Source organism: Taurulus bubalis (assembly GCF_910589615.1).
Source record: "Taurulus bubalis genome assembly, chromosome: 11".
Lineage (NCBI taxonomy): Eukaryota > Metazoa > Chordata > Actinopteri > Perciformes > Cottidae > Taurulus > Taurulus bubalis.
The window spans coordinates 8,166,079-8,188,813 of record NC_136599.1 but is presented as its reverse complement, the minus strand read 5'-3'; the positions used below and the strand labels follow the sequence as shown (position 1 = coordinate 8,188,813).

Below are 22,735 nucleotides of genomic sequence, written 5' to 3'. Positions count from 1 at the left end.
CCTTGAAGGGGATGTACCCCTCATAGTACCACCACATCACGCATGGTTTGAGCTTGAAAGCGGAGCGGGTGGAGATGAGAGGAAGTGACAACTAAAGAGTGCATATGTGTGTGTGAGAGACTGAGTGGGAGGAGGGAAGGGAGTGAGTGAGAGAGAGTGAGGGAGGAGAATCGGCAGTGGGAGAGGATGCTCACGGAGAGTGTGCGACACTCTGAAGAGCTGAGTGAGGCCAGCAGGTGATGGAAAGCAGCAAGTGAACTGAAGCTGGAGAGAGAGAGAGACGACTAAACGCAGAGAGGGAGAAGGAGACATAACTGTGAAAGAGAGTGAGGGAGAGCTTTACGAGAGGAGAAGCGTAGACAGTGAGTCATCTGTCAGAGTGCCGGTCAGTGTCCGGACCGTTCCTGGGAGCGTCCAGCTGCCACCGCGTGAGTAAGTTTTCTGCTCCGCTCCACGCGCAGGACCTCAGGTCCGCCCTGATGACACGCTGTGACTTCTCCACGCTGCTGATTTCCGTGGTGCATCGCCAACCAGCTGAGGTTTGTTATGTAATTTGTTGTGGTGTTGGGATGATGCCGTGGCTTAGTGATGCAAACTGATCTGCATGAGGGTTTACGTGGTAATGCCAAGCAGAACAGGCAGGTGTGTGTGTGTGTGTGTGTGTGTGTGTGTGTGTGTGTGTGTGTGTGTGTGTGTGTGTGTGTGTGTGAGCTGTGATGGAGGACGAGTTTGTAATGGACTGGGCCGGACATTTCTTTTCCCACTTTTACTTTGATGTGTGTTTTTGAGTGGAATATATTGCATGTGAGGCTGTAGTTGTATATTGTCATGTACGCACTACATACAAACAAGTATTACCTCTTTGTGATACAACACAATATCTACCTCTAAACCAACGGTTAGAAATGAAAGCCTTTAAAAAAATATATGTGTGTGTGTGTGTGTGTGTGTGTGTGTGTGTGTGTGTGTGTGTGTGTGTGTGTGTCCTGAACCATCTATTATGCATCCGTTCTAATTATGAGTTCAGGGCAGCTGATGCCCCATCGTATCCTGTTCTCCCACGGGAGAGCCGCTGCCTCTCCATTCATCTATTGAGCCTGCTGAGAAAAGGTTCATATATTCATTCCCATTTTTTGGGTGATGAGGGACTTTACTTGATTGAAGAGTCACTCGTTGCGTTATATAGCAGCTCGGATTCATGCTCTCTTTTCTTCACCTCTATTTGATTCTGAGTAGACTCTGTGAAGAGATGTTCCACTTGAGCATCTGATTGTCTTCTCCACGACTTCAGCACCAGAGCAACACAGCGTCATACACTCACTCGTATAATAATCATTTACTGTGTTCGCAGTACACACACAGACACACTCTCTCCCTTTTTTGTTTTTTGAGTTCAAGAGGATTTTGTCTCATTCATTTATTTTAAGATTTTTCTTTGCTTGGTGCCTTTTGGTTGGTGGAGAACACATCCCTCTTGCAGATACAGAGATATGTTGCATATTTCATTTGGGGCTGCTTTGGCCCTCTTAAATCATCACAGACAGCAATGTACATATTTCACTTTGCGTTGTCACTGCTTCGCGAGGATTTCCACTTTCATACCAATCAGTCACGTTTGAAATAGATTAAATTGATCAAACAAATTGAAAGCCTGCTGTGCAAACTGCCCCGTTGTCGATAGGAAAACACGCTAAGTGAGGGCATCGACCTGTGGTCCTGTGGTTCTGTGGGATAAATCGGCCTGGTGGAGATATTGAGTTTAGAGCAGAGGATGCGTGACAGTAGTATTGTTGGGTTTTTGCATTAGCAATGTGGTACTACAGAGTAACTATGAGTATTGTGTCCCTCAATCCGTGAAGTTTTGTGAACAGAAGCTTATTCTCTAAAAGAAATGAAGAACCTCCTCAGAAGAATATACATTTCGGGCAACAACGTTTTCTTTTTATTTTATAGAGAGAAACATTTTTATATTTCCTTTTTGTGTTTCAGGCAGACTTGCAGGCTCCTTGGCAGTTATGAAGGTTTTTTTCTTTAGATTTTTTTGACATTTAAATGCATTTAGAGGAGAGGAAAGCATCCGACCACCAGGTTCAACCCTCTGCCACATATCTATGCATATAAGACAACACAGATGATTCCCAGTGAGCTATATATTCCATTAAAAGCTACTATTTTGTGTGTCTTCATTTTTTTTATTCTTTCTTTACACCATGTCAGATTTAACCACTTAATTGCTTCACTTTCTAGAGACATTGATAAAAAAAGAAAAAACGGATCAATAACAAAATAGATTATTAAGATAATTTCATAAAACAATCCTAATTTTCATAAAAAAAAAAGTAACCTTCTTTCTTTGGGCTTAAGGCTATTGAATAAATGAGACCAGCTACATTTCCCAGGGAACTGCCTTTTTCTGTCCTTTTGCTTGATCTCTAACTGGGTCGACCTTTTCTGACTGAATGTTCTCTTTCATCCGTCTGATTGTAGGAAACAAGATGGGAGTGACCCACAAATGTCTACAACACTAGAGCCCCAGCTGTTCCAGCCTACAGTCTCATACCCCACCTCGCCGTTCCACAAGGTAGGTGGAGGACGAGCGGGGGTTGAGTTGCACTTTGACCTGATGGATCACTGTGTGATCTTTGCGATGCGTCTCTGCTCATTTTGTCTCTCCACCTGCTTCCGTCTGGATACACTTGCTCGGTGTTCTGTCTGGATTTAATCTGTCATGACGGCCTCAGACCCAGACTTCTGCTTGCAGTGTTACTTTGATTTTTTGTATTCTTGTCTTCCTTTGTTTGACTTATATAATTAGAGTCCACAGAGCTTCGTGTCTGGGATGATTATCTTCGCCTGATTCAATTAATACAAATCTATTTTTATAAGGAAATTGTCAGCTTAGTGACGACAATTTCTCAATCCGAGCCGAAAAAAGTCTGATGCCATCAAAGCAAACAAAGTACAGCTCGTCGGAGCAATTGTCATTTTTAAATCAAAAGACTTGGCCGCCCCCACCATCACGTAGGATGCATCACTGGATTAGAAAGTCAGTCATGTTTAATCAGTCTTTGTGTGGGGTTCAATTGTTATATAGTTGTGTTTATGCCATCCTAAGCAAAGAGATGCGTCAGTTAAAAATCTCCATCTGGCTTTTTTTTTATTTATGGTAAGCAAAATATGTGCCAACTTCTCCTCTTTTAACGTGAGTTTTTTAGCGTGCAATACATTTTTTGCCATTAACTTTTGTGAGATTCACTGCAAGAAAGTATCATCCAGTTCACTGAAATATTAATTTGAGCATTTATACATCTGCTTAGCTTGTTCTATTGTTCTTACTTTCAGAGGAAATCATATGAGGAAAGACTTAGATTGTAGATGCAGAATATAAAGTGCAGAACGTGAGCAGATCCTTTCAATAAATATATTTAGGTCGTCCCAGTACGCATCATATCCATCATGCTGTCATAATCTTCATGCCCACCCTTTGGCGCGTGTTATCGCTAGAATGAGCGACTGCCGTGGAAAAACCAAGCGCACCCTGATATTTGGAGAAACTTAGAAACTGAGCAAAGCTGAGCTTGGTGGTGATTAACAGTGGATACAATCTCACTCGCGCCAGATTGGTTTCATAAGGTCTCTCACACTTTGGATGAGGCTTACGCTTCTCTCCATCTGACTTGATCTGAGTAGAGCAGTGGGAGTGGGAAGTGAAAGGGATTAGAGGACAATGTGATGGTTGGGCTGTTTAACCGTCGCTCCTGTTCCCAGCAGAATTGGTCTGTAATTGGACAGAAGAGAACACTTATTTCCAAGCACTCTAAAAGGGTGTCAGCAGCAGTTAGGGTGATATTTTATTTACCATCCATGATTTGCAATTTAGTATGTGATGAGAATATTGAGGGACAGCATGATATGCACTGTTGTGTAATAAGGGCTTAGTGGGAAAGACACAAAGGAGTGTATCAGTTTAATCAGAGCCCTGTGAAAACCAGGTCAATCTGCAATTAACCCCAGCAGGTCTTATGGTCACTAACTAATTCAAACTACACTGGTATGCTCCGCGTTGGAAAGCAACTCCGTGCATTAACTCAAGCACTCTACTTACGTACAATTTGGAGGAACTTGTACTTTAATTGAGTATTTCCATTGGATGCTACTTAAATGTTTCTGCTACACTACAATTTGCAAACCAATATTGTACTTTCCACTACATTCATGTGACACAAGTTAGTAGTTACTAGTTGCAGATTCAACACTTTGATGCATTACTAATTATAATCTAGTGATATTATTTGTATTACTCTGAAAAAACAGTGAGTACTTGTCACGCTTACACTTTTGTACTTATAGATTTTGAATGTAGGACTATTTTGATTCATTTAGGGGGGATCTGTTGAAATGGAATATAGTAATGATCAGCATGTTTTCTTGAGAATTGTTTTGTTTTTATTACTTTAGAATGAGCCGCTACATACGGCCGCCATGTTTCCACAGTAACCTAGAACGGACAGGCCAAACACTGGCTCGGGATCAGGGCAACATCCTGTCTGGTGTTGACTTGCACTTGATATTTTATTGTGACCATACAAACAGTTTTCTCCAATAGTCCTCCATAAACTTGTGATGAACATGAGATCCTAAACTTCCAGAACTAAGAACCAGACGAGCATCAAAGAAAAAGACAACATCCCCGACATCCTTATGATGCACTTCAGCATTTTGGAGCTGGTGAAAGGTAGAATTATCTCTGTGAGGACGCACAGAGTTGCACCTGAAAAGCCTGGAGGAGATAGTGAGCTTATTAGCTCTCCCAATGAAAGGTCTAAGCACTAACACCTGCACTGAATGCTCGCCTGACTCCCTGTGGATCCCCACACTTCATCCACTCTGGCCATCTTCGTTTTATCTGCGAAAAATGAGATTTACTCTATCCATCAATTTGTTCCCAGCTTAATTTTGGGAGTCTATAGCGTAGTGGGACTGCCCATATAGTTATCTTGTGAACAGGAGCATTGTTTCAGGGCATGTCTATGAGAGTAAGTTGCACTCCACCTGTGGCCACATGTCAGATTCAAGATATCAAGTCAAGATAAGGTTGGTGATAAAGAGGTGGATGAGAAGTGGTTTAGATTTCTTCCTGCACTGCCACTCAATGACAGAGAAGGATCAGCAGAGGACAAGACCTCGAACGTCAGTCAGAGGATTACTGCTCTAAACTTTGCATGCAACCTGAGACATGTGCTGATAATGTTGTGTGTTTAGAGCACACACCGGGAGAGCCTGTGGATCTCGTCTTCTATGTTGTCTGATCCAACTCTTCAGTCATATGGTCGCGCTCGGCAGGGATGCAGCTTTACCTGAGGTCTCACAGTGGGACACCGTCAAACTGGCTACAATTTTTGAAAAAGGCACAGCAGTCAAGAGAGCAAGTTTAATCCAAACCTGAAGTCAGTCGAGAATCCTCCTTTTTGAAGCTGCAGGAACGCTGGTTCTAGGAAAGTGAAAAATGGCTAAAAGCCATGACGACCACTTCAATGCTCCAATGGTGACAAAGGCACACTGGAAGAAACCCGACTATGTGAGTAGCGTTACTTTAGAAGCATGCTGGACAACTTCCTCTACAAATTGAGATTAAGTTGCGACTGCAACAGCCCTGTTCACGTTGCTTGTTTATTGCAGTGATGAGCTGAAGACAACTGTTTGCAGGGGAACCCTTCTAGTTATATCACACGTTACATGAAGATTTGCTCAGACTTACCGGTGCTTTTTGGGCCTCTATGTATATCATGACATACGGTTTTATTTCCAATGCAAATGTTGCTTCAGTCCAAAAATAATATGTAGCTCGACTACTCTTGTTCTAATCTCTAGTTAATGTTGTTGAAACTGGGGTTATTTACTTTTAGGGTTTGTGGCAGCCTATTGTTTGCACATGGTGGAGGACTTTACTCATACTCACACTGAAAGCTAAGGAGAGATTGCTCTGTACACAAACTGTTTGGCTGTGTCAGGCTTTACTGGCAGAACCTTTCAGCCTTGAGTACCTCAGATTCCACGGACAGTTGTATTCCACCATGTTTCTGCTGTAGTTAGTCGTCATGTTCAACTGATGCAGGCAAGTTTTTTACGTGGCATTTTTCATCCAGTGACATACCTCAACAGCTGGGGTTGGGATTTAAATAATTGAGGTATTTAATGTGAAAAAATGGCAATGTAATAATGTGACAAACTACAAGAGACTACATGCTGAAATGAGCTAAATGATTATTATTAGTATTACTGGTGAAGTAAACACAAGTCTGAACGTTGGTGGTGGTGCAAGTTGTGGGAATAACATATAGAAGATTTGTGTTTTACCAATTTTTCAGTTTTGATCAATGTCTAATGTACAGCACTGACTTGACAATATTTGACAATGTTCTGTTTGGGGTGCTTGAGCTTAACACAGCTTTATCATCGTAGTATACGATGAATTCTCCTAATTTTATGTTAATTGCAGATAAACGTGACCTTGAATAGATGATGTGTTTCCACTACAGTAAATGTCACTTCACTTTTGTTTTAGTACAAAAGAATGCCATATTCTCTATAGCTGTGATTGTTATTGACTGTACTTTTTTATGCAGCATTATCCCTCCAAAATCCCACATAAGTCTATTTGGATTCCTGTTTTTGGAGTTATATAACATGTCCATGAAGTCACGAACAACAGTTAGACCTTTCTACTGATTACTGTCACGATGTGGAATAGCATGCAGCACTTTTCTTTGTGTGTATACACAATACAGAATTGTTCATCCATCACTTTTGTAAAATAAAATACATGCAGTATGCCCTTATTTATTGCATTTGTGCATCTTAATGTTTGTTGCAAAGAGAAGGGTTACCACTGCAATAACCAGAGGAAAATTACTATCATTATGTTTACTCATACAGCAGTCGGGTCTGTAGGACCCCAAACAATAAGTAGGTATACGGTCCACTAGTGGGATGTGATGGGACTTTCACAATCAATGACCTCAGCTCCCAACTTTTCATCTCACTCTCCTCTCTCTAGACACCAGATTTATTTGAAATGCTTGAAAGGATCCAGGTAAGATGACGCGTTTATCTTTGGGTTTTGTCTCGGCTTTCTGAGCTGTACTCACCAAGCAACTAACCCGTGAGTGTCTCCTCCTAATCCTGCAGCACTTTGGCCCTCTCCTCGGCTACAATACTTCTGTGCATTCTGTACATGGGGGAGGTATTGAGTCCGGTGGTTTCAGAGGAGATTTGTCAGAGCGTTATATGTGTTTCTCAGCTGTTAACATCCTGGTTGTAACATTGGCTCACAGCTTATCATCTGACCTCAAAAACTCCTGGTCTGATGTTTCCTCTAATCATGCGAGTTTTTACAAAATTGTTGATTTAATAATAGCTTTCAGTGACCACAACATCTTGTATGTCTGGCAGTGTCTGTTGGCATAACTGAATATTTTTAAAATAAATATTCCTCTGATGCAGGACTGTTCTTCTTCCCACAATATTGCCGTGATTCGTCTTGTGACGCCAGTTCGCCGTCACTGGGCCCTGATTTGACATCACGGCATCTCTTTCTCTGCGTCGTCCCTCTCTTTCACGCACACACACACACATACACACACACACACACACACACACACCCCAGGTCGAGTGTAGGCGGGGCAATTAGCTCAGCATCGTTTTTAATCCCTGGAGTCTTATTACCACACTAGCTCTAACAGATGTTTCCGTCACTCCCAAACGCCTGCTCTTTAGCATCCCCAAACTGTCTTTCGCTCTCTGTGATGCATCTCTCTCTGTATCGTTCCATCTGTCCCTCTCTGACTCTGCTTGGTTGCCTGCTGCATATGGATCTCTTGGGAAAACTGTCACTGTTATGTAATGAGGATGATAATTCTCTGTTAGTTTGTTTTGTTGCGGTCTTTCAGGACATGATTATTATGTAAATTGTTTTGTGTGTCTAATCAAAAACAAGTGTTTGAATTAACATTTTTTTTATTATGTGAAAGCGGCCGCTGTGTTGGCGACTGAGTTGTGACCCTTTTCTCTCTCTGTGCTTCTTATCTCGCCCTCTCCTCTTCTAGGGCAAAAGAATGGATGAGCAGAGATGCACCTTTCCTCCCCCACTCAAGGTTCGACTCTCCATGTCGAGATTATTTACATGACGTGCTCATTGTCTCACGACTGCTCCGCCATATCTTGCTCTGCCAGACAGGCTGATTGCTTCAGCACACAGTATTATTCATAATGCGGTGAAATGCTCTCGTTTAAACAAGCAGAGTTATCATATATCCTCTGATGCTATGCTCTGCAGACCGAAATGGTGAATTCCTTTAGCAAGAAAACAGTTTAACAGGATATGACAATAATGTAATACAGTATTTTTAGACCATCAATGCACCAAATAATGGTAATACTTTGATTCCTATGTAGTTGCCAAACTGACTTTCATTGCATAACAGTTATGCAATTATTCTGAATCTGTGTCTTTTGGGATTATAGAGTTGGACAGTGTGGTTATTTTATTTTTTTGACGTGGAAACAAAGCTTTTTTTCCTCTGTTGTTGTTTTTTCAGACGGAGGAGGATTACATTCCATACCCAAGTGTCCACGAGGTAGGATGATGATGATTATGATTATGATGATGTGCTGCCGTAGCCCTTTTCACCATCTGTGCTCACGTAACACGGAGACATTTCATTCGTGTCCTGAAATCACTTTTCAAGTTTACGGCGTTTTTTGTTTCTCGACCCTTGTGATTCTGCAGGTGTTGGGCAGAACAAGTCCCTTTCCTCTCATCCTCCTGCCGCAGTTTGGGGGTTACTGGATTGAAGGGATGAACCATGAGATGAGTTCCACAGCGGAAACACAACAGCCGCAGCCGCAGCCTCAGTCCCCGAACACCCGCACCAAGCTGGAATGTAATACGACAGCGACACTCTTCCGGAAACACTTTCTGGGCAAGGTTAGCCACCATGTAGAGGGAGATCACATTATTTTCTTTTTGTATTGTCATCTTGAAAAAGCAAACCAAAAAACACACAAAAAGCAAACGATACTTTACAATTTAGGCAAGCTCAAAGATGACCTTTTATGAAAACACTAATATCCAGATTAAAACAAAGAGACAACAGGCAAGAGAATAGAGAACAACATGAACTGAGTTCATGCACATGTGGTGAAACATCTACATCTTCTTTCATGTAGTTGTAAATTCCCCCTTAACTTAATTTTTTATTTTTTATTAAGAATTTACTCCATAGTTTGAATTTTCACCATTATTTCTTACCTGTTGTGGAAGCATGGGCATGATCTCTGAAACTATAATTCAAGTTTTGAAGCAGGAATATTAATTATATAATATGTATGTATATATATATATATATATATATATATATATATATATATATATATATATATATATATATATATATGCATAAAAATGCACACTGCATTTATGTTTATGTATTGTACCAAGTAATACAGATTCTACTTCCTAAGCAAGAAGCTCTCTAATATGTAGTCCTGTCGTATATAACGATTTTTTTTCCTAATTCAAGTCTTTAACATTAGGCAAAACCATAAAATATGAAAAATGACGCATCGTTCTCGTCACATCTCCTCCAACATTTACTTCTGTGCTAAATTATATTAAGCCCGTTAGATTTGTGTGATAGAACAACACATCTGTATTGTCCGTGTCCTTTCTATCCATAAACGGGATGCAGTAGCTGCATGTGTTGTTCTACAAATCTCCCCCATTGCTGATTAGTTCGGCATGTTCCCAGCTCTCCTCCTTATAAATCTTCTTCTCTGCTTAAGATTTTTCAGATGTGTAGTTTGTCCCACGTTTACTTTCTATCTCCGCAATCATGCAATGAAACATAAGGATAGGGTCATCAAAGAGTCTCGTTTATTGAGCAATAATGTAAAATAGTCAGTTTTTTAAAAAGTGCATTCTAAAAGTGATACTAGTGGATTCAGACTCGTGAAGGCCCTCATTATAACAGCTTCCTTCCTCCGAGTCTCATTACTCTAATAGAAAATGTCACAATCAATTTCACTTCTTGCTCATTATAGTAAGGAAATAAAGAAGCAACAAGTGTATCCCAACAGAATAAACCCGCCACCAGTCTCACTGTTTGGCACCTCACTGTTGCTAATGAAGATGCAATAGGCTTCGCCACCTGTTGTCACACACACACACACACACATAATATGAAAACACACACACTCACACACACACACACATACACACATAATATGAACGAATACACACATAATATGAACAAATTTGATCTGCCTGTAGTCAAAGAGCAACAGAAGTAAACTCCGATTCGAAGGTGTGTGTGTGTGTGTGTGTGTGTGTGTGTGTGTGTGTTCCTGACAGATACTAATGGCTGTATCCTTGTACTGTGCCCTCAGGAACACTTTAATTACTATTCAGTGGACACTGCCCTTGGACATCTGGTGTTCTCTCTAAAGTACGATGTGATCGGTGACCAGGAACATCTCCGTCTAATGCTCAGGTGATGCTCACTATTAAGCATACATGGTGGAGAACACCCAACAAAAAACATAATTTCATTTAATTGGTTTCACACGTATAAAAACAGTTAAAAAAAATCACATGAAAGAAATAGAAAGTATGGTAGAAACCTTTAATGACTCTTATATAAAATACATATAAAATACAGTCGAGGAGTAATTTACAGCATTAACAACTAAACTTCTAAATCAATGACTTTTTGGTCGACATTGACACAGAGGAATCAGTTTGTTGCCATTTTCATTCCGCAGGATAAGTCTTGATAGAAAACTGACCCAACTGACGATTCTCAGCCTGTATAGTTTGGAAATTATAGAATTGTCGACAAAATATAATATATCTGTGTTCTTATATCTCGCTTTAAAGACAAATGAACGTGTTTGAAGAATGTTGATGTCAAATATAGTCAACAACTGCAACACAAAAAAAGAGTGATGCACTATATAAAAGCTTTGTAAAATGTTACTACTCTAATTCACATATGAAGGTCTTTAAATCAGCATCTGAATCAACATCTTAACAAACAAATGTGTCGGCTGAGACCACATGTCTGCATTTCCATGATCAACAGGAAATATATTCAGAATAATGCACTTTCTTTGTTCCTAAAAGCCTAGTACGACTGGATAAACACATCCTCCTTGCACGGGTGCTATCATAAGAGTCATAAAGCCAGAGAGAGTGTCAACAGCGCTGTCATTTCCACAGCAGAGGAACAGATGGACTATTTAGGCCAGCAAGTGGGTGGGTGAGGAGGCATGGAGGGAAGGCAAAGAGAGGCGAGGGTGTGGAAGGTTGATGATGGTCCATACCGGATCCTCTCGCTCCCATCTGATAGCATCTGAGCAATGTTGCATCACATTATATGGCTTTGAGACCACACTGATTGTTTTATGACTTCACCAGAACCAAGCTGAAAACCTACCATGATGTGATCCCCATTTCATGTCTGACAGAGTTTCCCAATGTGGTCCAAATGGCCAAGGTAAAAAGAGATGTGTTTTTTATTATGCTGATATTAGTCCACTGTTTTTGTATCAAACCGCATTCTCACATTTTTTTCCTCTCTTTTTTTCCCTTCTCATCCAAGCTTGTCTGTGAAGAGGTCAATGTGGACCGCTTTTTTCCTGTCCTTTATCCAAAAGTAAGATGTGGCTTGGTTTGTATAGTTCTAGCGGCTGGAAATGTCTGATTCATACCCACACCTCTGATCATAGTCAGGATAGATAGAGCTGTACAGCCAGGTGCCCATAGGAAACAATGGAAACAAAAGGAGGCAACTTCATAATAAATACACAATTACTTTGGAAGATACCAACTTGATTTGTGATTTCAGAAGCTTCATATTAGCGTCAGATAAACGTGTACAGTTTAGCACAAGATGAGGATTGTAATTTCTGTCCCCAATCACTTACATTCTTAACAAGAGATCTCTTATCAGCCAGTATAAAGGAGGCATGATTCAAACAAGCATAATCTGTTTCAGTGTTCATATGGGCACTTTAATGTTTTTTTGTTATTTCTGTATTCTTTTTTTTTTTTTTTACAGGCTTCAAGACTTATTGTAAACTTTGATGAACATGTGATCAGCAACAATTTCAAGTTTGGGGTCATTTATCAAAAGTTTGGACAGGTGAGCTATAACGTTTGGATGTAAACTCATAATTTTTCTCAGATATGGCTCATTAGATGTTCGTGCATCTCTTATATTCATTGTATGAATGACAATGGAGCACTAAATGGAAGCTCAGTCCTCCTCAGCCTTAATTGTGGCTTTATTTGAGTCCAGCACAGTAACTGTGTCTGCCTTCAACACTCACTCTCATTTTCTGTGGCAATCACAGTCCTCTTGTTTACTTGAGGGAGGGGGGCAGAGGAGCTATTGAATGTTTCGCTGAGGGCACTTGTACTCCTCGGTGTGTTGAGATCTGCCCTGGTGATTCCTTAAAGGCTGCTGTAGTTTACACATGCACTGTTAAATGCATCGTAAATGAGCCGAGGGCCATCCCCGAAGGCAGCGAGAGCCCTCGTCCTATCCTGCCGGACATGTTTCTATTCAGAAGGGGTGCTGAGTGGAGAAAGGCATGATGGTGAAGGAGGCATTGTGCATACGGTTAACAAAACATACAATACTCAATAAGCAAGAGGAGCTTCTTCTCTGGTGTTGTTTCTTTGTTTGTGTTGAGGCTGGCTTGTTCACATCACGCTCCACTTGCTGTCAGTAGACAATCAAATGTATGTCATAGCGATCATTATTGCACAAGCTTTCATAAGCCCTCCTGTAAACCTTCGGTGATGAATCCAGTTTGATTGTTCTGAAATGCAAATGCGGCGTTTGAACAACAAACACACCCCGGATACACTTCCCTTCCCTGCATCCAGTTATTAACCCGGATGATCTTTCGCAGTAAAAACACACCCCGCATGAAATGTTTATTGCGTCACTGCTTGGCACTCTAGTATACAAATCTCACCTCCTGAGATCAGGTGTCAGTTTGCTTCCTAGACATCGTCCTTACCGCTTGTTTATTTGTAATGTAACACACTGACTTGAGACTTGGACTAGCAAAACATTTTGTGTGAGCATGTCTGTGTTTTGAGAGGCTAGGGATGGGTTCATTTACAGTACATTTCTGTTATTAGTTGGAGCCCAAGTGTAACTATACAATAGATTATTATTGTATGCCTAGTAGTGGTGCAGTATTTTCCTGTTACCCTGAGTAACATTAGTCTATATATCATCTTTTAGAGGCTTAAGAACATTTTCATTGTCTTCTTTTCTTTCTTTAAAAAAAATAATTTTGCATTACAATAGCCTATTTAAAGTGATCATGTACCACAGTACTAATCAATGCTGATACCGTATGATAATAGATAAAGGAGTGATGATACGGCACATTCCTTCGCTATGCAGTGTTCTAAGCAGAAATGATAGCATGCAGCATAGAAGGTCCATTACAACCACAAGAGACTTGAGACTTGACTTGGACTTGTACAAATCTCTGGCAAACACACAGCAACACACAGAAATCATCCCCAGTACTGCAGCTGAAATCATTTTGTCCTCCAAGCCTTAATGTTTCTCATATTTTTTTGTTTTACTGGTTGCAGACTTCAGAGGAAGAGCTGTTTGGCAACAATGCAGAGAGTCCTGCCTTTGTAGAATTCCTGGAGTTTCTGGGAGAGAAAATTGAGCTGCACAACTTTAAAGGGTAAGGCTCTAACTCTGGTTTAAATGCACTATATATACTCTACTATACATTTCACAGAAGGATGCTAACCGCAATTTCCATCACATAAGGCTAGCTACAGGGATGATGATGGTCATGGTACTGCAGTGATGGCGGAGAATATCCTGTTATACACGGTTCTGTTTGCTTGCAGCTTCCGAGGAGGGTTAGACGTGACTCACGGGCAGACTGGCACCGAATCTGTCTACTGCAACTACCGTAACAAAGAGGTCATGTTCCATGTGTCCACAAAGCTGCCTTACACAGATGGGGACACCCAGCAGGTACTGTAATACAATACCAATACTAACGCAGCTTTCATGATTCACTCCGAGCAGTCAGACAGGTTCCCTCTGGTCATTAGTACCAGCTTGTGCATGTACCTCCCTGTTGTGCCAAACACCTGCAGCTTATTAGCAAAAAAACAAACAAAATAAATAGCATACAGGTTGCAAACATGAATCACTTTGAATGTATGCTCTAGTTTCTGCAATTGTGAGCATCACTCCTCGCGCTGTGATTTATTAAAGCACATTGCTCATAGGCCCGAATCCTCCTTCTTCCCCGCCACATGTAATCACACAAACTCTGATTAATTAACACACACACACACACACACACTCACACAAACCAATTGCTGTCGTGGTTTGTCCAAACACAGATGAGGCAAGGTCTATATGTTCAGTCTCCCCAGCAGTGGTGGGTGTCAGGCATTTGCTCCTTTGAGACGATCAGCGCTTATTCATGCTGTCATCGGGGGAAACAGCACCCCCTAGTGGTGTTTAAATGCTGTAGATTCATCCAGTTGTGAGAAGGAAGAATGGAGAGAAAGCACTTTTTTTGAAATTATTCATAATGTCTATGTACTTGACAATTCAGGGCTAGATTATACAAATAACAAAACCAATTGCCATTTAATCGTCTTTATCAAACAAAAACACTGTATTTTCGTATCCAATATGCCGGATAGCTTTGTGTTTCACTGGTGTGTAAAAAAAAAGTATTCTTTAAATGAGACTGTGCTTTATCAATAATTGGTTAAAACGGCAACATAATTGTCTCTGAATTAAAGTTCAACTCCAATGAGCATTAAATGGGACTTCATCATTTTGTCTTTCTGAAACCTGCAGATAAAAGACAACATTCCTGCATATCAATGCTCGACATTAGCATTCTCTCATCCGACAATGAACCTTTAAGCCACCTGTAAATTAACATGTCATATTGGTGTGTTGCAGTTGCAGAGAAAGAGGCACATAGGGAACGACATTGTGGCCATCTTATTCCAAGAGGAAAACACTCCCTTTGTACCGGACATGATCGCCTCCAACTTTCTCCACGCATACGTTGTGGTCCAAGTGGTCAACCCCTGCTCCGACTACGTTCTCTACAAGGTGAAGTATTTCCCTCCCGATGGGCCGACTTTGCCACCTGTGATAAACACTTTGATTAAACCGAATCGTACTCTTCATTCCCAGGTGTCAGTGACGGCACGGGATGATGTACCTTTCTTTGGCCCCGCCCTCCCAAACCCTGCTGTCTTTAAAAAAGTAAGAGAAAGATCCCAGAGCCTGCTGCATTCTCTCTCCTGACCACCAGGGGGCGACTGCTTTGGTTGTATAGAAGTCTATAGAAAATTACTCTACTTCTCTCTTGATTTATTCCCTCATTAAACATTGTTAACATGAGTGTATGTCTCAATCTCTAGTTTCAAGTCTTCTTCATTACAGCATGATGTTCATTTAGTAAATGATGGTCCAATTAGAGTCAAACAGACCAGAACGCAACATGACGTCTTGTCTCTTTGCCCCTCTATTTCCAGAGCCCTGAATTCCATGAATTCCTTTTTACTAAGCTCATAAATGCAGAGTATGCCTGCTACAAAGCTGAGAAATTTTCCAAACTAGAGGTGAGTTGTTGCAAAGCATTTCAACCATTTCTGGCATTCTTTAAAAATATCCCTAGTTTCATTCTCCTCGCTGTGTGTGTGTGTGTGTGCGTGTGTGTGCGTGTTTAAGGAACGAACGAGGTCGGCCTTGTTAGAGACCCTTTATGAGGAGCTCCATGTGAACAGCCAGGCCATGATGGGTGTTGGAGGAGACGACGACAAACTGGAAAACGGGAGTGCGGGAGGAGGGGGCTTCTTCGAGTCCTTCAAGGTAACTGGAGCGGCAGCAGCAGAGGCCGGGGCTTTGAACTTCACTTCATATACATGTCTGCTTCAAACAAGAAAAGAAATCGATACGTTAAAGCGTACATTTTTGTAGGACTAAGATAAGAATACCGTTAATTGTGTAGACAGCATTTTTAAGTCAGAACTTATCTTCATTAAAGAAGTAGGTTTGCATTTTGGGAATGACTTTTATGCACTTTTTTGTCGAGGGTTAGATGAGAAGAGTATGTGCGCTCAACAGAAAGTGGTTAGCTTAGGTTACTATAGGTGGAAACAGCTAGCACATTTCACATAATGTCTTTTAAATGCCATTATAAGGTCATTGCTACTGCACAGGAACAGTATAAAACTGACATATACAGTTACAGTAACCAGTTTTTGTACCAGCTGTTTGATGTTTCTTCTGCGGATATAAAAAAAGATGTCTTCTCTCTGGCAGTCTCTGTTATCTATACGCAAGCTATGGGCTGGAAAGGTTTATTAATCTCCCTCAATCTTTGCTCATTTGAATGAAGAAAAGCTCTGCTGCTTTTCCTGCTGGAACTCACCACTCTGGGCTTCAAAGCTTTTCTTCCTCATGCCTCATTGCTGTTTTGTGCTGCTGTGCTCTCCGCATGCTCCAGTCATTTATTCATATGATTCTGTCATCTTTCTTTGTCATTAATACAAAACAAATGGATAGATTTCCTTCACCATCAGATGCCTTTTGCCTTTTCACTCTGTTCCATGCCTGCAAAGAGGTGCACTGGGCTTCAAACCTCTCCTGGCTGTGTTTAAACTGAGTGTGGTCAGACATCTGTGAGCCACTTGGTCCTTCTACTTCCACTCTCCTCTCTTACCACCTATCTTAACATAATGACTCATCTGAGCCCCCTTGCGGGCATTAAAGCTTAGCCGTGTTCTCTGTCGCTTCCTTGTCTGTCAGGATTAGCATCAGGCTGGCGCTCTCCGCCTGTAGTGGTCAGTGTTCAGAGACAGCCCCGAGGCTCCTCTCGGCCCGTAACGCCGTACAGCGATGCTGAGGGGTCACCGGGGCCAGCACCATCTGAATGTATCTCCTCCTCCTCGTCTCTCTCCTTAGCGGGTGATGCGCAGCAGGAGCCAGTCTATGGACGCCATGGGTCTTACTTTCAAGAAGCCGCACACATTCTCCACTAGCTTCAGCAGCAGCTTTAACCACGAGCCCGCAGAGAACCCCAAATTCCCAGGGATAGTAAGTACAGCCCCACTCCTCCTGGTCTCGAGGGAGGCGAGTCTCGCTCCCTCTGCCTCTCCCAGCAGCTCTGCTGGAGTCCGTGCCCCCTCCTCCCTCACTAGCGTCTCACAGAGAAGGGCTCGAGTGGCACGTTTATTATGCCTTGGCCTTTTTCAACATGGCTCTCACACTGCAGGCGATGCACATTGTCTGCCAGCACGAGATGGAGTGTCTGGACACTCGTAGTCTTGAATGCTTCTAGGACACGAGGTGAATTTCTCCCCGGGGTTAAAGCTGCTTCTAATGTTTTTACCCCATGCAACGGCATTGTTCATAACTTCTTACTTGAGTGTGTGCGTGTGTGTGTGTGTGTGTGTGTGTGTGTGTGTGTGTGTGTGTGTCAGTATGTGGACTGTATTTTGTATTGTTATTATGAACAACGTACTACTGCTGTCATCAAGTGAAAACCTTGTATCCTCAAATGGCAACTTTTTTGCACTTTTGTTTAGTTTATATATTTGTTCTGTAAAAACTGCAAAACCGTAAGTCATTCATTCAAATCATTTTCGACTAATAGAGGAGCTTTTCGTCTTGACTCAACAGTGACCTTGTGAGTGGTTGCTTGTCTGGTCCTGTATATTTTGGGGGGTCTGTGGGAAGTTATTTTTTATGGAAATGTCTCCTTTCATGGATTTAAGAACCATTATAAAAAAAACAGACATCCACATTAACACAGTATCCCTAGATCACATTTATGCTTGCCTTCTAAAATAAATAACCATTATTATTAACCAACATGCTATTTCATTATTAATGTATATAACTCAATCTTGATTTTTGCTCATAAACGTGTCATGCTGGGAAACCTAACGTGTAACATGCTGGCCTTTTTAAAATAATCTCCTCTTCATCCTCTTCCTTGCAGGCACATGGCTCACATAACTGACTCATCACTTCTCTCTCTCATTCAGCTGCATGTGTTGTGCCCATGGAGCCAAAATGTCCCTCTTTGTATTCTCCAGTTAACACATGCTTCGTATTTTTGACTGACTGCGTGTAATCTCATATATATTTGTAAATATCTCATGTTGTCTCTCCCCTTTTACCCTATTTCTATTTATCACCTGTCTTCATCACATCTCTGTCTCTCTCTCCTCTTCCTGTGTGGCCCAGTCATTGCTTGTCCCAGGCAAAAGTCCCAGTAAATATGGACGTCGAGGCAGTGCCATAGGGATAGGAACAGTAGAAGAGGTTCATGTCTAATTCTAACTATTTGTTTCTCCAACTTTTCTCTGTCTGCATGGCTCCACTGCATCAAACACTTTTCTCTCTACATTGCAGCACTCTGCATTTAACACAATATGCATTAGTGTGTGTTACTGACACATAAACAGACGTCATATTAACTGCATTATTTCCATCTGTGATTTTAAAAAAAAAGAAGAAAAAAGCAGAAATGGATATTTTCCTCCACATTCTGACATGGATTAATTGCTTTGTCAAATTCCACATGGATTTCACACGCACTACGATGTAGAAATCATTCAAAGTAGTAAGAGATAAGCTCTTTCATATCGCTCAAGCACATAGACAGGAAAAGTCACATTTTAAGGATCCACCTTTAACTCCATACTGACTAATATTGTAGATTTTCTTCTGTTTTCTCTCTTATCTTCTTTACTGCAATATATGTTCACGCCCTTTTAAGTGTTTATCACTACCCTGTATTACAATTCCATTATTCTTAATACTCTATTTGTTTTAAAATTATGGATATTAATGACTTAATGACCCCCTTACAGATACATTGTTTTTAATAAGAATCCTCCTCCTGCTCTTTGAAGCCACAGTTAAAAAGGCTTTTCAAGTTCCTATTTTAAGAGCTTTAAAAGGGAGATTGCGCGAACAAAGTAGTCGCTGAGAAAGCATATTTAGTGGTATGCCCTGGAGCCTTTAAATCCATCTTTCATCTCCCGCCTTAGTGTGCCCTGCACTGGCTGAAAGACTGGCACTGGGGCTTGACATTAAGCCGCTAAGTGCATATTTTAATATCAACTCGAAGGGACCAATGTAACGATTTAGCCCTTCATTTCTCCAAATGATTACAATATGATGTACATTTGAATAGTTAAGTCAAAAATAATCATTGCCTCCCCTCAGTAACACATACATAAATTGATAAACTCTTCATCAAACTTGATTATATTGAAAAAATACATAAGGTATGACAAGTACTTTGACTCTGACTGTCTTTCCTCTCTCCCTGGCAGTCATTGATAATCCCGGGGAAAAGTCCAACCAGGAAAAAGTCTGGTCCTTTCAGCACCAGGCGAAGCAGCGCCATCGGGATAGAAAACATTCAAGAAGTCCATGAGAAGAGGTGAGAGATTACTATTTGTATGTGTACCCATTTGCATCTTCTTCCTCTTTTGTATGTAATCCTTGTACTCGCTAAATAAGGTTAATAATTCACCACCATTTACTTCTCATCAGTGCACGTACACTCATTGATTTTACACTCTATTTGCTGTGCCTGATCTTTTGTACCACATGTCTCATCCTGCAGTAGAGAGAGCTCCCCAAACACCCAAAAGACCCCTGACAGCGGCCACGTCTCTCAAGACCCCAAATCGGACAACTCGTCCGATCAGAGCTCCCCTGAGGCGCTCACAACTGCCAAGAACAGGTGTGTATACTACGTTACAACCGCATTACGTGAATATATTGATAGCATTCACACCTTGTGTCTGGCCAAACCTGTGTAACCGCTGGGCAATCCTCAGCCGTGGCAGCGTGTTGAATGACTGTGTCCTATACGTAAGATAAAATCAGGTGTGGCTGTGCTGGAGAGTGATAACCCAAGGTGTAGTTCTTATCTCGGTGGCAGGGCCCCATCCATCCCCGAGGGTCACGACCTCTCCCGCTCCTCCTCCAACGCGAGCAGCTTTGCCAGTGTTGTGGAGGAGAACGAGACCGAGGCCCCAGAGGACTATGACACAGGCGTGGTGAGTGTGTAGCAAAACGGGTCTCGTGTATATACATGTACACGTATACATCTGTACATCATGTGTACACATCTCTCTTTTTCGCACACTCTGCAGGAGAGTCTGTCGTCTGCCGGGACGCCACACAAGCGAGACTCCCTCACCTACAGCACCTGGCTGGAGGACAGCACCAGCACCACCAGCACCGCCAGTCGCGGCAGCTCCCCAGGTGAGAGAGGCGGGACCCTTGTGCTCCAGCATATTGAAAATATTTAAAAAAAATTCAAACAAAAAATATTCTTACATTTGTAAAAACTAACCCACTACTTGTTTCCTCATTTGTTGATGTATGTTTATTGACATAAATACTTCATGGTGAGAGGAGGAAACACATAATGAACTTGTGCATGACTAATGCATGCAATGACTCATGAGGATTTCAAGCTTGAGTGACTGCAGAATGCATTATGAATTCCTGTAGCACAACATTGCAAAAATAATTAGGACATTATACATGTATGTGATTTGTCACCACAGCATGGATCATCCATAAATGAATGTTTCCTCACATGTCCACGGTCCTCTTCATCATGGGATGGATATTGATATTCTTTCAGAGAAGGCAGTACTTAGAGAAAAGGAGATTACTTTTGCTGGTGCATGCATCATGGTGCTAGAATTGAATATAAATCAGTATTCCCGTTGTTCTCCCAACATGAATACATGTTTTGTCTCATTCTAGATGTATGATTATAATGAAGACATTAATAGGCAATGGCATTATTAAGGACTGACTTAAATTTGTGTCTTTAAGAATGCACACACAGCAGACATGTCAGCCAAACATGTCACGCGACTCTTCTCCAGTACATTACGCTTTGTTCGCCTCACTAAACATTTTGGAATATCTTGCTTTCATCATGGTGTTTGAAGCTGTTTTTCCAGTGTTCTTATAATTAGTCCTTAGATCAGTCATGTGACATTAACAGTAGATCAACCTAGATACCAAGTATGCTAAAAAGACATTATCATCATCTTTTAAAGTGTGTGTGTGTGTGTATCCTTTTTTTTAAAATATATATCATATTTACTCTTAGTGGATACAGGATTGTTTACAAGATTGTTTTTGTAACATTTCACCAGACAACTTAATTTAGTGTTTCACAGCCACAAGATAAATATGAATGACCATAAATACAAAAACATGTCATATTACAAACATCTTTTCAGAATATTCTTTTTTGCAAACACAATCTTTCATCTGAATCCATCAATGGGGAAAAAAGGTTGAATATCACATTTTTAATACAAAGCAACAGATCTTTTAGTCTCTCTTTTTTTCAAACACAGTGTACTCAAACCTCCACCATCTCTTAATACTCACGGATAACTCATTTCAAAGTGGATCTACGATGTACATGACGGACTGGTTTAATATGTTAATTTGAATTCAAATATATATATATATATATATATATATATATATATATATATATATATATATATATATATATATATTGTTGACCTATCCCCCAGGACCTGGCAAACCTGAACGAGGGAAGGGAACAGATGTGCGTATCAAACTGGAACGGCCACACGATCATCAGTCCTCCTCGGTGAGTCAACCCCACCCTGGAATAAACTGAAGTCCTCCTTCACTACTACCAGCTACCTTTAATTGACCTTTGTTGCTCTGCATTTGTTTGTTCTTGTTTTTTGCGTGCCGTTGCTGATGTTTTGTATTTGTGTTTTTGTATTGCTGTTTGTGCATCTGTGTGTGCAGAACTGTTAGCTCCACCCACATGGTTGTATCCTGGATCTCCATCTTCAGGTCAGACTTCCCTCAGTACATTCTCAATCCACAGATTTAAACTATTGACAGATGGACCAGATATACTGTAAATACATTGATAGCAAACCAAATTATGCTTGTGCACTGTATATGTACATGTATATTCAGGTGTTTTCTATTTAAAAATATCATAATGCTTGTCAAGAAACATAGTTGTTTTGATATAGAACCATTTCTAATCATAATTTATGTTTTTGAGTGTTGACCAGACATCTCTTTTATCCCCAAAGCATTCCCATAAATCACAATCCCTCTGGGAGGTGAGACAAGTGCAGGTGTTCGCCATGACCAATGATGAGAAGGACGAAGATGAGGAAGATGAGAAAGAAGAGGAGAAGCAGGTGGGACTTGGCCAGTCTGCTGATCAGTGAAGGCGAGAGTGCAGCTGATCCAGAAACCTGGAGGACACTTGGGAGGATGATGCACAAAGAGAAGCTGGCTTTTGCACAGTGTTGTTTCCTTCCACTCGTTTCTTTGCCTCTTCAAACATCTGTTGCTGAGCTGTATGTTGTTGTTGTTGTTGTTGTTTTTTTTACCACACCTTTTGTTTCAAAAGCGCACATTTCTTTTGTAAAAGATACAACTTTGGTTTGGTTTGTCTCGTTGGAGCCCGGGTGTGCTGGCTATACAGGGTAAAGACAGTGCCATTGAGCTCTTTGTAGAGATTTTGAGAAGGACATTTACTGCAACATACTGTGGAGAAGATCATCCAATTTCCAATACCGCTCAAT

At 41.1% G+C, this 22,735-nt stretch overlaps 1 protein-coding gene across 1 annotated transcript in view; it reads left to right on the top strand.

Annotated features, from left to right (window-relative positions):
- LOC306743937 (rap1 GTPase-activating protein 1-like) overlaps positions 1-22,375 on the top strand; it is a gene marked incomplete at both ends in the record, with an annotated part of 43,151 nt that extends 20,776 nt beyond the window's left edge. The window contains 23 exons of the mRNA XM_079226500.1: positions 2,488-2,581; positions 7,058-7,093; positions 8,106-8,153; positions 8,598-8,636; positions 8,789-8,986; positions 10,447-10,550; positions 11,477-11,555; positions 11,661-11,714; positions 12,120-12,203; positions 13,682-13,782; positions 13,955-14,084; positions 15,039-15,194; positions 15,279-15,350; positions 15,623-15,709; positions 15,819-15,959; positions 17,055-17,186; positions 18,342-18,419; positions 19,439-19,548; positions 19,735-19,854; positions 20,038-20,173; positions 20,270-20,381; positions 21,689-21,768; positions 22,235-22,375. Coding sequence (XP_079082626.1) covers positions 2,488-2,581; positions 7,058-7,093; positions 8,106-8,153; positions 8,598-8,636; positions 8,789-8,986; positions 10,447-10,550; positions 11,477-11,555; positions 11,661-11,714; positions 12,120-12,203; positions 13,682-13,782; positions 13,955-14,084; positions 15,039-15,194; positions 15,279-15,350; positions 15,623-15,709; positions 15,819-15,959; positions 17,055-17,186; positions 18,342-18,419; positions 19,439-19,548; positions 19,735-19,854; positions 20,038-20,173; positions 20,270-20,381; positions 21,689-21,768; positions 22,235-22,375 — 2,332 coding nt within the window. The remainder of the gene's footprint in view (positions 1-2,487; positions 2,582-7,057; positions 7,094-8,105; positions 8,154-8,597; positions 8,637-8,788; positions 8,987-10,446; positions 10,551-11,476; positions 11,556-11,660; positions 11,715-12,119; positions 12,204-13,681; positions 13,783-13,954; positions 14,085-15,038; positions 15,195-15,278; positions 15,351-15,622; positions 15,710-15,818; positions 15,960-17,054; positions 17,187-18,341; positions 18,420-19,438; positions 19,549-19,734; positions 19,855-20,037; positions 20,174-20,269; positions 20,382-21,688; positions 21,769-22,234) is intronic.
- Positions 22,376-22,735: the final 360 nt, after the last annotated feature.